Source organism: Trematomus bernacchii, unplaced genomic scaffold, assembly GCF_902827165.1.
Source record: "Trematomus bernacchii unplaced genomic scaffold, fTreBer1.1, whole genome shotgun sequence".
Lineage (NCBI taxonomy): Eukaryota > Metazoa > Chordata > Actinopteri > Perciformes > Nototheniidae > Trematomus > Trematomus bernacchii.
In genome coordinates, this window is record NW_022987614.1 from 1,399,335 (window position 1) to 1,417,029 (window position 17,695).

Consider the following 17,695-nt stretch of genomic DNA (forward strand, 5'->3'; position numbering starts at 1 on the left):
ATGTCGCCCCCTGCTGCTTCAAAGAGAGAATCGCACAGATCTTGTACTTGAGTAAAAGTAGAAGTATTCAGATCTTGTGCTTGAGTAAAAGTAGAAGTACTCAGATCTTGTACTTGAGTAAAAGTAGAAGTATTCAGATCTTGTACTTGAGTAAAAGTAGAAGTATTCAGATCTTGTGCTTGAGTAAAAGTAGAAGTACCAGAGTGTATGAATACTCTGTTACAGGTGAAGTCCTGCATTCAAAATGTTACTCAAGTGAAAGTATAAAAGTATTATCATCAAAATATAGTTAAAGTAGCGACAGTAAAAGTAGTAATTGTGCAGATTGGTCCATTTCAGAATAATATATATGATATGTTTTATAATGATTGATCATTAAAGTGTTCTCAAAGCTGGTAAAGGTGCAGCTAGTTTGAATGACTTTGTATACTGCAGGGTAGCTTGTGAATTTACTCCAGGTGGAACTAAAGTCTGATTTAACACTTGATTATATTTCACATCATTCATCCACATCTGTGAAGTAACTAAAGGTATTAAATACATGGAGTGGAGGAAAAGTACACCATTGACCTCTGAACTGTAGTGAAGTAGAAGTACAAAGTAGCGAAACATTGGAATACTCAAGTAAAGTACAAGTACCTCAAAATTGTACTTAAGTACAGTACTTGAGTAAATGAACTGAGTTACTTTACACCTCTGTGTATAAGTTATGTATAAGTAATATTTTGTAGGTGGATTAAGGTCTTTTCATTCATGTGATTGGCAGCAAGTGTTACTTCTGCAGTGCATTATTTCTCATATAAAATAGACATGTAAAAACTGGTGTAACTTGAGAGTTGATTTACTCTCTATAGTGGATGAAATAAAAAAGACAGAGGCAGTCCCGCTCAATAAAAATAATTTATTTACAGTGGCATGAATCATAAATTAACAGCAGCATTGGCAAAAGCAACATTAGAGTCGACAGCTTGCATAAAGTGGTGTGAACGTCTGGACTTTTGCATAATAAAACCCTCACACACACTCTGAATGATCTGTGTGTGTGTGTTGGAAAATCTGAACATCTTCATCACACATCGCACTGATTTAAAATGTTACCCTAAAACACTTTCAGCTGATCACAAAGACAACTTTTATACAGTGGCATAATTCACAAGTGTGATTAAAAGATATTCTAAAAAGGGGTGTGTTTGACTTATATCACAAACAAAATAATGTCTTCATGATTATTTCAACAGTTTCTGAGATGTCCTTCATTTTACATCTATCTAACTGGACTAGCTGTATTAAATTAAATAAAAACGTCCTGTCAGAATTGCTTTTTGACAGCACCATTTAAACAACTAATGCCATAAGCGTATTTTAAAGACTCTACTGTCACTTTAAAGACCTAGTGTAGAGGCTTTTAACTAAAAAACTATAAAATGTTGAAAAATATTGAAAAAGATCTCACTGAAATATAACTTAAACGCCCAAATAAGAATTAGCTGTTTGTTTTTACAGACCTTTAATTTAATATAATTGATTTTTTTTCAGGTGCATTTAATTAGTTTAACCTATAATGAAAGTTTTTGGGTCAAAACTTCTTATAACGTCTGCAAAATGTAGCAGTTTTAACGTTTCTCTTTAGAGGTTTGCAAAAAAAGATGTGGAGAAACTGAAACATTCAAAAACGGGTTTCTATATGAAATCTCCTCAGCTGTCCGCATTGATTTTACATTGATTTCTGTGTAAAATATAGATATTTTGAAGCATTTTATGTCAGAAATGGTACCCTAATTATCTCAGGAGTCGTCTTGCATTACGGTTAAATAACTTTGTCAAATACAGGCCACCGTAGCTCAAATTCTATCACAAGTATATACTGTATATACAGTATACTGGGGACCAACATAAATCAGCAAAAGTCAAATATTATATAAATGCCCTTTAAAAGAAATACAAAATAAACAGTGTTAGTGAAGGAGAATCTACCTGATGCATTGTGGAGATATACAGTTTAACTACAATAACAAAAAAGCAACTGCCAACACAGTATTATTGTATTTCCATGAGTTGATACACAGGTTGTTTTGTGAGGATTTTTGGGGAGAAATCTAAAAACCCTGGCCGTCTAATTATTACACTTATAATTATGTATGAAGTGGTGAAACGCTCACTCAGTGACAGAATGAATTCACCTGTCAAGCTTACAGTTACAGTTCACAGATCTAAGGCATGATGCTTCATCTTAAGGTACTTACAGGAAATACAGTATTTTGCAATTGATAAAATATTCATCTAAAAATCTTCAATATATATATATATGTATACTGTATCAGTCAGTAAAATATTATTAGTACTGTACATGAGTTTCGCTCTTGATTGCCTTTGCAGAGAGTTTCACATTCAGGACATTTCCATGGCTTACATTTACTCTTCGAGGTTTTTGATAACATATTTGGGATTTTTACAATATGCTAGCACACTGGAGTACAATATGCAAGATGGACATGAAGGAAACATCATTGTAAAATAATTCAGTGTTTCATTTTCACCTTCTTCTTTCCAGAAAAAAAGTCATACTATGGTTACAGTATGTGCTTAACAGATTTTTGGACCATGTGAAGTAGACGTCCACATTTTGTTAATTTAAAAGCTTATACAAGACAGCACCTTATACATATAGAGAGCACCTGTTGCCAAATAGTCCCGAGTAACACACTTTGGGTGTTAAAGATTCTGGGTCACCTTCATTAAATATAACATTTGGATTCAGGACCAATAATCTGTTTATGGCTGAGGTCAGATCATCCTTGAAGTAGGATGTTGTCGACAGCTGTATTTCATCCTCACACATTTATATGTGTTGTTTTTTTAACACAATCTTACTCATTCTGCATTTAACATCCCTCTGAATTGGTTTTAATTTGATTGATTTAAATTGAGACTGTCTTGTCATGTAGAGATCACAGCTTCACCCACACAAAGTCCCAAAACAACAAACTACAAACGTCTGAATTATCCTTCAGCAGACTGAGAGCTTCATATAAATGCCTGTGAACTCCTGCAGGTAGTGAAAAGAATCACAGTAGCGTGGAGTTTTATTAGTATACAGATTTCTTTTAGAGGCAAAGCTGCTTGAGAGGAAGAAATTATTTATTTGGTTTAATCCTCAGTAGGTAGAGCACACAAACAATTTATGTCTGAAAGTCAACATAACGTGTCTACAGATATCTAATGTTTACCAGGTCTCGTGTTATTCTATAAATGTAAATATCAGGCAATTGCTAGCATGCTAAGACTCTCACCATTGAGTTAAGTGTGTCAGCATGCTAGCTATTGCTGATAAACAGTAATGGAAATGCCATTGTAGGCTATGCAGGTTTTTGGACAAATTACTGTTTTGACCTGATGATGGAGTTGATTAGTAATTTTCATTTACTGTAGGGACATTTTAATGTATGTACCAATTGGCAAATGAATGTTGGCTAGGTTAAGTAGGCTATCTAGTTAGCTTAGCTGAAACTAGGTTAAGTATGCTATCTAGTTAGCTTAGCTGAAACCATGTTTAGAAGGCTATCAAGTTAGCTTTTCTGAAACCATGTCAAAAAGGGTATAATTTAGCTTAGCTGGAACTAGGTTAAGTAGGCTATCTAGTTAGCTTATCTGAAGCCATGTTAAGAAGGCTATCTAGTTAGCTTATCTGAAGCCATGTTAAGAAGGCTATCTAGTTAGCTTAGCTGAAACCATGTTTAGAAGGCTATCAAGTTAGCTTTTCTGAAACCATGTCAAGAAAGGTATCATTTAGCTTAGCTGGAACTAGGTTAAGTAGGCTATCTAGTTAGCTTATCTGAAGCCATGTTAAGAAGGCTATCTAGTTAGCTTATCTGAAGCCATGTTAAGAAGGCTATCTAGTTAGCTTATCTGAAGCCATGGTAAGAAGGCTATCTAGTTAGCTTATCTGAAGCCATGGTAAGAAGGCTATCTATTTAGCTTACCTGAAACAACGTCAATTGGGCTATCTCGTAAGCTAAACTCAAACTAGATTAAGGGTAGCTAGTGAGTTTAGATGTTTAGACTTTCATATTCAAATGAGGTCAATTAAAATAGCATTAGATAGCTTATTTCTAGCTAAGAGAGACTAGCATAATACCCAGGCAAGGTTACTGATTAGTTTATGCCAGATTAATTGACCTTCTATTTTTCCATTTGTGTTTCTTGAGCTCTACCCACTGAGGTCTCATTAAACCAAATAAATAGTTCTGCTCCCGACAGATGTTCATTGGACTAAAACTCCAAACTGCTGTTAAACAATGCCACATAGAGGAAAAGGGGCATTTCAAATCTAAGTATGTACACTATCTATACACATTCACCTTCATTCAAAAAGTCATTAAATAGGGATACAGCTCCCCTGTAACTACAGCAGTTGAAATATATTAAAATTTAAAATCGACATCATAATGTACCATTCTGAGATTTTCTTAAAGAAAGATATCCTTGATTTTTTTTAATGAAATACAAATAATCTCTAAAACTTCTTCAAAACTATAAATACCTGTAAAATATTTCTTCATTGTTATTCAATGTTTTTTCAGTCAGGCTCTCAAATAGAACCATAGAAAGATCAAATCCAGAGGTTTCACTTATGCTCGTCAACCAATCTCTTCTCAAACTGTTGTTCCAGTTTCTCACACATGTGTACGCTCTCATTTACAGTATTGTCATCTTCCTGTTTTGCCTCAGATTTGGCTGGTGTGACAGAGGGAGCAATGTTTACATCATGTTTCCTCAACTTCTCGTTAATTCTCCATGAGCAAAGTTACGTTTTTGCATTTCTCCTGTGTTACCTTGTCTTAAACACAGCCGGGGTCAGCAGAAATTCTATAAAAAGACAGAAAATCACATTAATTATCAATGAAAACGATTGTGAAGAAAATATGTGCATCCAGTGGTTGGAGAACAAGACTTTGTAGTGAGCAACAGTGGAATCATTTCATTATTTTCTGATCGAAGTGTGATTTTCTACTGCATTATGATGGCTTTTGGGTGTGTAATAATTCTCATTCTGTCCTTTTATATTGACTAAACTGTTGTGTGATTGTCCTTAACATGTACTGTAAAGCTAACTTCGTATAGATCTAATGAAAAGGCATTTTTGCTAAATGTTACGTGAACATTATGTATAGCTACACAAGCTCTGACACATGAAAGCAGTAGACATTTGTCCTCATAGTATGTTAACAGCATATTTATTTACAGATTTAAAACTAAATGAGACGATAAGTTAATGTGTGCAAATCTTTAACTTACAGAACTGGCTTCACTCTCTTGCGTCAACATCTCCATCCCGGCCAGCTGCTCCAGGATCAGACTGCCGTCCTCCACCTGTAGCAGGAAGATGACAACAAACATGAGCACGCTTGCTAACAGGACATTATAACTCCTGTTCACTGAGAAAGGAATAATTTGGACAATAGTCTTCTTTCGTCAGACCGAAAACAAGAACAATTGTTGGTACCACTTTACAATAAGACTACCCTTATAAAGGATTCATAAAGGGTTTATAATTAGGTTATTAATTAGGTTGTAAACACTTTATTAATCATTAAGAACCATTTATAAACCAGTTCTAACATAGTTTTCATACATCAACACAGGCTCACTATTTGGCAAGATGACTAAGCCTTATATTGGCTACTCAGCGAGAATCAACTCAGTGAACAACAGATACCAAGGATGCTGGCTGATGAAGAAGACGAAGTAAGCTAGGTAGCCAATATAAGGCTTAGCAGTACAGATAAATGTGGGCTCACTATTTGGCAAGCAACCGGTCACAGTCGCCCTATTTATCTCATGTCTTATAAAAGCTTATTCATGATTTATAAAGTGTTCACAAGCTAATTATTAAATGAATTACAAACTATTCTTAAAGCCTTTATAAGGGTAGTCTTATTGTAAAGTGGTACCCAATTGTTTAATAGGTGTTGGAGCTATATATTGCTATATATTATTTAATACTTAAACATATATTTTCTTGCTGTTTATAGTACATTTATTCTTAGTTATTGTTGTTATTAAAGTAGTTTCTATGCTTTTATTTTGAAGGCAGTTTTGGGCACTGGGGGATTAGAGCACCTGGGGTGTTTCTCAATCACGAGTAAAGCTGCTCCGGAGCCACTATTTCAAGCATACTACGTCATCGAGTGCCGCCGAAGTACTGTTCCAATCTCCAGCATACTTGGAATTCTACCGAGCCCGGCGTACTTCGTTTGGAGACATTTCGAGGCTGCACATGTGTAGACTCCGCGGTCTTAAAATCCCCACAATGCTTTGCGCACGGACCAATTTCCCCAAATCTGTGGTGGAAAATGTAAGGCGGGGCCTCTCATATGACGCACACCTGCACACTTGCTCGCCTGTTCCATTCTTCGTTTTCCGGGGGAAGGAAGTATTCTTGACTCGCTTCTGAAGCAAGACGCTCGGAAGACATGTGCTACCAAGCAAGCGTACTCGCGATCGAGAAACACTGGTGTAATTGTATATATATTGGAGACAGGTGGTGGTGTGAACAGAGCACTAGTAGGCACATGGTTTTTTACCAGGGTGTTTCCAGCCACAAGAAAGGAAAGCCATAGGAAAGGCTTAAGGAACAAAACTTAGGAAACCTGTTCATTGTTAATGATATCGGATCATATTTGACATTGACATTCTTGTCTGGACTTGGATCATTGCCTGTTCCTCAGCGGCAGTGTTATTGTAACTTAATTATCTGTTTCATTTCTATAAGTGTGGCCGCTACAATAAAAAGCTTTCCCTCACCTGCTCTGTGTTCATGGAGCTCATCTGTCCTGGCATCTGGTTCATGTTTCCCCCGCTGCTGCCTGCCATCACTCCCAGGTTCATGGTGTTGGGGTTATTATACATTCCTGCGGTGGGTTGTGTGGAGTACTGCGACTGGGACTGCTGCGGGTACACACTGCAAGGAGGGAAACACAGTCAAATATGTAGAATATCCATAAAAAGTTGTTTTGTTATTGTGTGTAGAGTATGTAATTTATGCTGCTGGAACAACCAGTTGATACATGTAATAATAATAATAATAATACATTTTATTTATAGAGCGCTTTTCTTGAAACTCAAAGACACTTTACAGAGTACAAATTCATTAAAACAATGTGTGCCACAAACAGTTTTTTGACAGCAGTAGACATTTTGTTTTTGAAAGGCTAGACGGCATCAAATGTGGATTTAAGCAGAATATTGGAATTTTGGAAATGATAACATCTATCTTTTGATCAATAAATGTTGTTTTGGAAAGCTTTATGCAATTATTGGACAGGTTTCGATTACACAATCTGGAAAACATCCCACACAACCACCACTGGAATCTAATATTACAATACTATCAGTGAAATAATAATGATATAGAAGTTAAAGGTGGGGTAGGTAATTTTGGAGAAACCGGCTCGAGTGCGCTAGAATTTGAAAATACACAACCGGAGAAAATCTGCCACTTCCTTACAGAGCCCCTCCTCCAACACACACGAACGCGCACATGACCAATGAGGGCACGAGATAAGTTTGTGCACAGATGGAAGGCTGACAGGCAGGTAGGCCATCCAGTTATTTTAGCCGGGCCGGCTCAGATGATTGGTCGTGCTTTTTACAGTACTACAGCTTCCACAGATGACATTTTTTATGTATTTTTTGTCAAAGCATTTAATATATTCATTGCTATCGGGATGTTAAGAGCATTCCATGGAATATAACAAAAAGTGTTTCTGAAATAAATTACATACCCGACCTTTAATCAAAATCAGAATACCTATTCGTCCCACAGAGAGGACATTTGTTACACCAGAAAATAGCCAAAGACAGCTTAATGTTAACTAAGAAGCATGCATAAAAAAATTAACTGTTGTTACCTGTTGCTGGTGGAGATGTTGGCCGACTGGGTCCACGCGCTGCTGGGCTGGTACCCGGGGAGTCTCTGGTTCGGACCCTGGTTCTGGTTCTGTGGCTGGCCCTGGTTCTGCTGTTGCATCATGGGACTTTGCCCCTGCTGCATCCTGGGGGACAGCAGGGGGCTCTGAGGGGTCGCTGCCCCACATGGGAACCCTGACACTGGATCCTGACGCTGCTGCTGACTCATTCCTGCAGATCGGAGCAGATAAAACACATTCAAGTCCCTCCTCAAAACCCACCTGTTCAGATCAGCCTACTCACTGAAGTGCTACATGTCCCCGGTCCTTTTGTACTGTCTTAAACCTTTCCTTAGAATATTTTATGAATTGTAAGGTGTCCCTGGGTGCTTTGAAAGGCGCCTCTACGGTAAATAGAATGAGTTATTATTATTATTATTATAAAAGGGTCAGAAAATGAAGGTAAGATAATCCGACGCTTAAGAGACATATCATCTACAAAGTACCTTGTGATTTGTATCTGTAGTCAGTTAGGTACCTTACTCCTATTCTCCTCTTATATCGTTAGAAAGGAGTCAGACATATTGAAGGAAATAACGCCTTGTGCGGAATGCTTTAGAAATACTATTTTTAAACGTGGTCATGCCAATAAAGCCCCTTTGTATTGTATTGTATTGAAAGGCATACGAAACTACACACAGACAAGACGAATGGAAATGATAAGCCAGAAAAATCAGTGCTGGCATTTCAATATGTTTCGAATCTTTGCTTAACATCCAGGTTTTAATTAAGTTGATATTACAATTAAAAGACCAACAATCTACCTAATAGCTTACCTAAACTCATTTTAAAAAGCTCAATAACCCCAAAAGCTATTGCCTAAGTCAAAAGGCTCTTTGAAAACTGAACTTTTGATGCAAACGTTTGTAGAAAATATTCAGGAACCTGTCTTTACTTCAGATATCTAAAAGTTCCAGAAGAACCTTTTTTGTTTGTGATTCAATTTGATTAAGAGGGCGTGCCTCTTAAACATGGACTAAAGACACATACATGAACACAAATATAGGCAAGATGTTTAGTTCAGCAGTATCACCACTATATACATCTCCTTCACAAACATCCTGATATGCAGAGTGAATGGTTTGGATAAGGGTCAAAACCCTAAACAAAGAAATATGTGAGTGTAAAAGCAGAACATGTTATGGAACAAAGACAAAAAGTTTGATCATTCAACCTTGAACCCAATCAACTTAAAAGAGGACGAATGATTAAAACAAAAATGATTATGTTGGACTGCCGCCACCACAACAAACAGAAAGGATGTGACGCTGAGTCGGCGCTCTGAAGAAATACCTGAGCTGCTGAACTGGTAGGCACTGTGCTGAGACGGAGGACTCATAACCCCGCTGTACTGTCCGCCTACATTTCCCATCATGCCCTGGCTAGCCAAGTGATGGCTGGGGGAGAGAGGGGAGGAGGAGAAGGGGCTGGAAGAGCCGGGATGAGGAGGTGGAGGAGGAGGAGGAGGAGGAGAGGGCAGGTTGGTACCGTAGCTGGACGCCGGGTAGGGGAACTGCTGAGGGTTTCCCTGGGGGAGCCGAGGGTTGGTGCCTCCCATGGGCATCGGCGTGGGAGCGGACCCCCCACTGGGCACACCCTGAGTCCTCATCATCATGGCTCTCTGCTGCTGGACCACCTGCTGCTGCTGCCGCTGCCGGAGGTGGTTACTGAGGTACTCGCGCTGACGCTGGGCCAACATCTGTGCGTTCAGGGTTCCCTGCAGACAGACACCGAGTGAGGGGAAGCTTCAATATAATGAACGGGCCAAAAACAAGACTCTTAGGAGGGACTTAAGCCATTCAGACATTATACAATACACTGAGTAACAATCACCACTTTGACATGTCAGTGATTGGCAGAGATGGCAAAAGTACACACGTCCTTTACTCAAATAGAAGTACAGATACTCATGTTTAAAAATACTCTGGTAAAAGTAGAAGTACTGACTAAACTTCTTTACTCAAGTAACCCACCAAGGTGAAACTTCAATCAAATGAAAACGGACCAAAATAAGACTCTTAGTTTTATAATTGGCTCAAGCACCTCCTGTCAGGTCTGCACCGATTTGCATTTGATCAATTTAGTGTGGTATGAAGTATAAAGAGGTTTTATTAGGCTCAGTATTTTTTTGTTATCTGCAGGATGAAACTAGTAGCCTGATTTTTCTTTTCTTGTGGTGGAAGGATGTGGCATGGACCAAGGAACATCCCTAACATTTTGGAGCACATTTGTGAACTAATTATGTTTTACTGTTGTTAACATTGCAAAATAGGGCACCCAACTCCGTAAATTCATGTAAACTACAATTCGAACACATTTGTAACATCCATGTTGTTCCCACATTACCTATTTAAGCTTGTGAACACACCAAAGTTGAAAGAAAGTCGTTTTCAACTCAGCTGTGTTTCTGAGGAGCATGTGAATGCAAGAGTTTAGCACTGATTGATAGCCATTATTGTTCATCCTAATGTGTAATTAAACCTAAACATCACAATAATCTTGTGATTTAAATTAATCTGCAGAAGCTTTTGCACTAACTATTTATACAGCACCTTTCAAACAGAGTTACAAAGTGCTTTTACATAAACACAGAACACATTTAATACACACAGAAAATAAATTACACACACACTGACCTGGTTTGGTACATTAGATCTTAGAGGTAGATTCATGTTGGACACGCCACTCAACTGGTTCCCCATTGGCTGACGGTTCTACAGAAAGATATACAGAAAACTTTATTAATCTCAAAGCAAAATGACAGAAGACAGCAAAATACATTCAGACATTATAAAACACATCAATCACCACTTAGTTTAGTTGCTATTCTAGTTCTCCCTTAACTCTCCACCAGGTGGCGGTCTACACTTAAACCTGTACAGTTAATATGGAGTGAATAACACATTAGTGATAACCCCCTTTGATATGTAGTATGTATGGGGGTCCTTAGACATTATGACACAAAGTACTCCGAAACTAAATGCATTAATTCAGAACACTTGCAGACAATAATAGAACAAAAGGGATCTGCAATCACAAGAGGAACATTATGGGAACATAGGGTGCAATCAACGTTCTGAGTGTGTGTGTGTGTGTGTGTGTGTGTGTGTGTGTGTGTGTGTGTGTGTGTGTGTGTGTGTACACATGTCGGGTGTGTGTTCATTGTTAAGTGTGCGAGCAGCAGGGAGCAGCTGATGAATCAGAAAGCTGAAGCTGTGTGTTCTCTCTGGCTGCTGCTGTTCAAACTCACTGAACCCCGCTGGCATCACAGTTAGACGAAAACAAGCAAAAGGAGACGGTTTGATTGTTCTCAGTATGGATGAGAAGGTTTTTTCTATAGAAATGACGCACTTAAAGAGATTATATTCTGCTTTTCGGGGTTTGTACCTCTCCTGTAGTGTGTTATATAGGTTTTAGTGCATGTAAATGGTCTGCATCAAAAACGAGTCTGTCTCCCACACACAAAATACTAACTATAATACCTGAAAATGAGCATTATTTGTCCTCTTTAAACCCCACCCCCTATCTGTAAATATATACCTCATATTTACACAACCATATATCTTATATGCAACAACCTGTAACCCATATATGGGAACATAATGTAGCCTCAACTGCATTTAATCTAATCTAATCCAATGTCACCATCTGAAGCATTATATAATTATAGTTTCAAAGTATTATGTTAGTGTCACATATATTTAAAATGTTCATACACATGCTCAACGTTTTACTGTGATCAATAAAGTTCCATCTTAACTTATCCTATCTTAAATGTGTTTGCCACGTTGCTGTTAATAAACATCAGAAAGAAAATAATGTCAAATGTTTGAAGCAGGGACGCATGGAGGATAACTGAGGACATGTTATAGCGCTGGGATGTCACTATTTCTATTTGATTTGTATTTACTTGCAACTATGTTATCTGTTTTATTGTGTTGCACTGTTGGAGGATCTCTTACAAACAATCCAACATATAATAAAATACAAAAATAGAAAATAAAAAATCTCTATACATGTACAAGAACAGAATATGAAATAAAATAATGTTAATTAAGACCAAATTAAATACGGTTTATTGCGGTGATAACTATTTATATAAACAAGTAGATTGCAAGATCACAACAGGAATGTTTATCGGGGCACTTCACAGAGTTCAGGTGTTTATCAGTCTTATAGAGAGGCGAAGTCCCGCCCATCTACTTCCGACCCATGGGACCTTATTTCTGAAAAGGTATGTATTGAAGTCAATGGAGAGAGAAAGATTATCTTTTGATCCCGTTCGAATTGTGCCACGAATTACACATATGATGTTTGTCAATCTTAAATAATAATTTCCATGTCAAAAAAAGTCACAGTTTGTCGTAAAACTGTTGAAATATAAGACTATGAAAAATACGCAACTAGAAAGACTACAAATCCCAGAATCCCGGTCCCGCATGCTGGCTCTTACAAACCGACTAACTCCCCTTGTGTGTATGTACAGCTCTCAACATGCCCAGACTTGTAGTGATTTTCACCTCTTTTAATACTTTTCGCCTCATTCTGAAAGAAAGAAGTGAAATGTGCCAACGTGACGGCCGTCTTGGTGTGTGGTGCGAGACGGGAGATGTAGTTCATTGAGCGGTTTCACACAAAAAAGTGTTACTTCACAGTTTTACGACACATTTAGATTTTTTTGACTTGCAAAATTATCTTTTAAATTGACAAACATCATATGTGTAATTCATGGCTCAATTCAAACGGGTTCAAAAGATAACTTTTCTCTCCCCATTGACTTCAATACATACTTTTTCCGAAATAAGGTCCCATGGAGCTCCCCGGCCTCTCTATGGCCTGTGGGATAAAACTGACCCGGAGTCCGGTGGTTTTTGTGCGGATACTGCGGTAACGAGATTTAACACAACTTGAATTGAGAGGAGGGTGAGGGAAGATGAAGGGTGGGGTAAAGGGAATATTTGGAAAAGTAAAATATTTGTTGCCACCAACCAGCTGGGCCTTTATTTGTACCTTATCTTAAATGTGTTTGGTTCCAAGTTGCTGTCAATAAACATCAGAAAGAAAAGAATGTTTGTTGCCACCCACCAGCTGAGCCTGCAGGCGGTGCTGCAGCTGGAGCCTCAGGTTGTTGGGTTGCGGCCCCCCAGGATTGGGCCCCACCGGCCTCATCCCCCCCGCTCGGGGCCCCCCCGGCATCCTCATCATAGGGGGGTACCCAGCAGGGGGCATCCTCCCCATGTGGCCGTGGTACCCCACATCATGAGTCATGGAGCCGTAACCAGGGGGGTCTCCGTAGTGCTGGGAGTAATGGAGGGGCTTCATGTTGTGATCTGAGGAGACCAGGTACTGTTCTGACATGTGACCCTGCAGGGGGGAAGGGGGGGGGGGGAAGAGGAATCAAAACATGTTATTTGTATCAACATATTTGTGTCAGATGTTCTTTCGCTTTTATCGCCACTATCACGCACCTTTCAACACAAGGCATTTCAAGTACCAAGTACAGCATCTCTCTTAAGCAGCATTTTGTTAGAGAGTGTCTGCCATGTTGTTAACTTTCCAATTGTTTAATATTGATCCATTATTGGAGCTTAACGCTCATTATATCACGTTAAGAGGTTGAATGCGAGTGTATGGTTTTTGCAGTGTAGACCCCCAGCATTTAGATTGATGCCGCAGGTGATATTTTTACACAAGTACTTCTTATCTTATCTTATCTATATATGTATATATTATAGTCCGGCAGTGGCTCAGTCAGTAGGGGCTTGGACTGTGAGCCGTAGGGTCCTCGAACAGACCTAAATATGGAGTGTGTACTGCTAGTTCACCTCCTGGTTAGGGGTTAGGGTTAGGGTTTAACCCTTTTTCTCCAAATCTCCAAATTCTGACTTTCTCAAAATCTAAATTCTGACTTTTTCGCAAAATAATTTTTTTTTGACTTTTTCGCAAAACCAAAAAATTCTGACTTTTTCGCAAAACCAAAAAAATTGGAAAATTTTAACAATTATTACTTTCTCAAAATATTTCTTGAGCAAGGCACCCAACAACGGTTTGGAGGGTCTCACCTGTCCAGCCAGCGTTGGGATCCCCAGCATCTTGTCGATCTCTTCCAGACCCTCGTAGTCTTTCAACACGGAGCACAGCTGGTTCAGCAGCGCTCTCTCGTCGGGGGGGGCCTCGCAGCACCGCAGCCCGTCCTCCTGGTACGGTGGCCTGGAGGGACAATTGGTGTTATTATAATAAAGCTTTATTAGTACTGTTAAGTATACAGGATGCAGCTCGGAGTGATTTAACAATGTGTCTGATAACACAGGGTAAACAGGAGATAAATAAATAAATGAGATAATCTAAAAGTTAACAATAAATAACTCACTCAGTTAAATAAATGTTTAAATAAAAATCCTAAAGAAATTAAATAATTATAAAATAAAATTATAAAAATATAAAATAAGCAAACACATATAAAAAACATTAAAAGGTAAAGGGGATACTGTTAATTAAAAGCTGAATAAAAATGTCTCGGGGCATTCAAGGTGCTGCTGCTCATGAATACATTTTTATTGGATGACATCTTCTTTTGTTTTATAAAATAAATGCCATACCTGCTTTGGTTTCCATAGTGATCCATGGCTATCATTCGGTTTGGCCACGGTGCCGTCTGATTGGGCGGCGCTTGTTGATGAGGGTATGCGGGGGCAGCCATCTCCATTTCTGCAGGGGAGAAAAAGCACATTAAAAGTCAGAAAATCCTCACATTTAATATATAGACTTTCCTAATTTCTTGCTTTCCCCCCTCACTGTTAGAAACATATCACTCGTCCCCGGCTTGAGCTTCAATCTCAGGATCCATGTATTTCTGATCCTCTCCAGAATGGAAGGAGTCATCACATACAGAGCATCAACTAGGTCCTTCACATGCTGATATCCAAGAGAGGGAGTTACACAGTCACAAGATGGAGGAATATCGGTTCTTGTAGGTAATCAGACATCCTGTCATGTACAAAATACTGAGTTTTTTCTCAAAATGTTGGCTTTTTTCAGAAAATCGCAAAATTCTGACTTTTTCTCAAAATCTTAAGATTCTGACTTTTTTCTCCAAATTATGACTTTTTCCTCAAAATCTGAATCCTGACTTTTTCTCAAAATTCTGACTTTCTCAAAATTCAGACTTTTTCTCAAAATTCTGACTTTTTCGCAAAATTCTGACTTTTTCGCAAAATCTAAAAAATTAGGACTTTTTCGCTAAATCTAACAATTATGACTTTCTCAAAATCTTTCTTCAATCTCAGGATCCATGTATCTGTGATCCTCTCAAGAATGGAAGTAGTCATCACATACAGAGCATCAACTAGTTCCTGAACAGTGTCCTTCACATGCTGATATCCAAGAGAGGGAGTTACACAGTCACAAGATGGAGGAATAGAAAGCAGTATTCAATGTTTACTTCAGATTAGCTCCACGTCAGAAATGATCATGCTTGTCATATGTCTATCTCCATAGAAGCTGAATCATCATGTTAATCACATAGCTATCATATGCCTAAAACAGTCCTGATGCTCTTCTAGGTAATCACACATCCTGTCATGTACACAGCTACAGTTGGGATACCTTTGTTATCATGTGAACTCTGTATATTGGAAGAGTTCATTCAGTATTTTCCCAACACTCACCGTTGCCCATCATCTGCATGTTGACCATGGTTCTGGATCCCGGCGGCCCTCTGTTGGGCAGCGCACCGTGGTTGGGCACCATGCGACCTTGTACGACCCCGTGGCCCATCATCGCCCCCCCCCGCAGTGCCCCCTATCGGCCCCTGGGGACCCCAGCCCTGCTGCATGGAGCCCCGCATCGCACCGTTACCCAGCATGCCTGATGTGGAGAGAACAGAAATCACATTTTGAGATTATTGGAGTCATTTCATGCGATTCATAATCTTAGAAATGATTTTTCATAGTTGAAGAAGGTGGGTATCTGATGCAAATCAACATGTTAGAACGATCCCCTGTGTATGCATCAGGTGTGCATTAAATATACTGTGATCTCCCTTTGTGTAAGTGTAGCCGTTCATCATTTAACTGTAATATGTATTTTCTAAGTCTAATAATTATTATTTGTTGCAATATTTCATGTGTGTAATATTTAGAGTCTTTTATTTTAAAGTCCAAGCTCACGTTTCGTTAAGCTGTTCTTGCGTGATTTAGAGAGAGAGGGAGACAAGAAACTAAGATGCACGGGCACTTTATAGCTAGTTTAAGTTTATGCTAATAAGGTTGTAAGGACTTAAGAATACTTCCCTCTGTTTTCAGAGCATGCAGCCAACGAGGTATGTTGTTGTGTTTGTATTTATTTGACGTTTATTACTTTGCTAAAGTCATCTCACATTACACATGTTCTTGAGTGTGATCCTATGTTTGTCATTTATACTGTTTGTCTAGAGGCGCTTTCACACCGGAGTACTTTTCCCCGTACTTTTCCCGTTTAGTTCCGATAGTGCCTGGAATTTTGCGTCCACACCAAAAAGAGAACTTAGTTCAGAGAACTTGTACCCCCTTTTTAGTCCCTGCTAGAGAGGTGGTACTTTCCTGGGGAGAAAAAAGTACCAATTTCTGATTGGCTGGGCGAATTGCAAACCACGCCCCGTAAAACTCTGAAAAGTTTTTTGAAGCCGCCATTGCATTTGCTGGCATTAGCATTAGCATTAGCCCAGCGCACAAACGCAGAGAGACTAACTTATGGCAACACAAAAAAAACATGGGAGCGGTGGAGTGATGAGGAGGTGTCGGCGTTCTGGCGATTTACTCGGAAGGCTTCAGTAGAAGCCTTCCCAACTCCGGGGACTTCCGGCCGGAGACTCCGGGTGGCAGTATACGCCGTGAAGTTGTTTGCGGCCTGCCAGTAAACTCAAAGCAGAAGAAGAAGAAGTGACGTCAGCGGCTTCATTTGCGTAATATTCCCTCAGGGAACTTTTTCCGGTGTGAACGCGATCTGCTCTTTAGTTCCATGGGGGTACTAAGTGCTGGGTACTAAGTGCTGGGAACTAAGTGCTGGGAACTAAGTGCGGCAAAATACTTGGTGGGAAAGCGGCTTATGTATAGTTTTCACGTAGGATTTGAAGAGGAATAAACCCGTTATGAGAAAGCCACTTGTGTCTGCCTGTGCTTCGAGGGAATTACACTTTGGTAAAAAGGAGAACAAATAAATATCTATGAGGACATTTCAGATAATAAGACGAAAGTATCCCAAAGGACTGTACAGCCAGGATTATTTTAATATCAGAGCTTTTATTCGTAACTATGTTTGTATATTTAAACGTGTTTGCACAACAGCACTTTATGCTTGTCCAGAGGGAGCCGATTAAATTAAATTAAAATCAAGCAAATTCATAAATGGGACACCCTGATTAGCTTGAACATGGAGCTTGAGAACAGAGGCTGAACAGAAAGTATTTAGAATAGATATTACTAACACTTCTAGAATTGGAGAGAGTTCACGTTGAGAGAAACATTTACAAGCTAATCAACTTCTAACACTAACCAAAGAAATCTAATCTAAACTACTACATTTTATCTGTATAAATATTTGTTTAAAATAGGAAAAATATAATAAAAAAAGACGTCAAAAGGGAAAATAATGGTATAAATGAAATGCACTTCAGACTAAAGTAACTTGTTTTTGAGCTTTGACATATTTTAATATCTGCTGCTCTTTCTAAACACAGATAAAGACTTTTT

At 38.8% G+C, this 17,695-nt stretch overlaps 1 protein-coding gene across 1 annotated transcript in view; it reads right to left on the reverse strand.

Moving 5' to 3' along the window:
- Positions 1-884: 884 nt before the first annotated feature.
- The window catches only part of LOC117483750 (nuclear receptor coactivator 2-like), a 44,644-nt gene continuing 27,833 nt past the window's right edge, over positions 885-17,695 (reverse strand). Inside the window, 11 exon segments of the mRNA XM_034132099.1 lie at positions 885-4,866; positions 5,296-5,370; positions 6,805-6,961; positions 7,911-8,139; positions 9,261-9,684; positions 10,604-10,681; positions 13,053-13,331; positions 14,030-14,177; positions 14,567-14,675; positions 15,635-15,755; positions 15,757-15,833. Coding sequence (XP_033987990.1) covers positions 4,855-4,866; positions 5,296-5,370; positions 6,805-6,961; positions 7,911-8,139; positions 9,261-9,684; positions 10,604-10,681; positions 13,053-13,331; positions 14,030-14,177; positions 14,567-14,675; positions 15,635-15,755; positions 15,757-15,833 — 1,709 coding nt within the window. The 3' untranslated portion in view covers positions 885-4,854.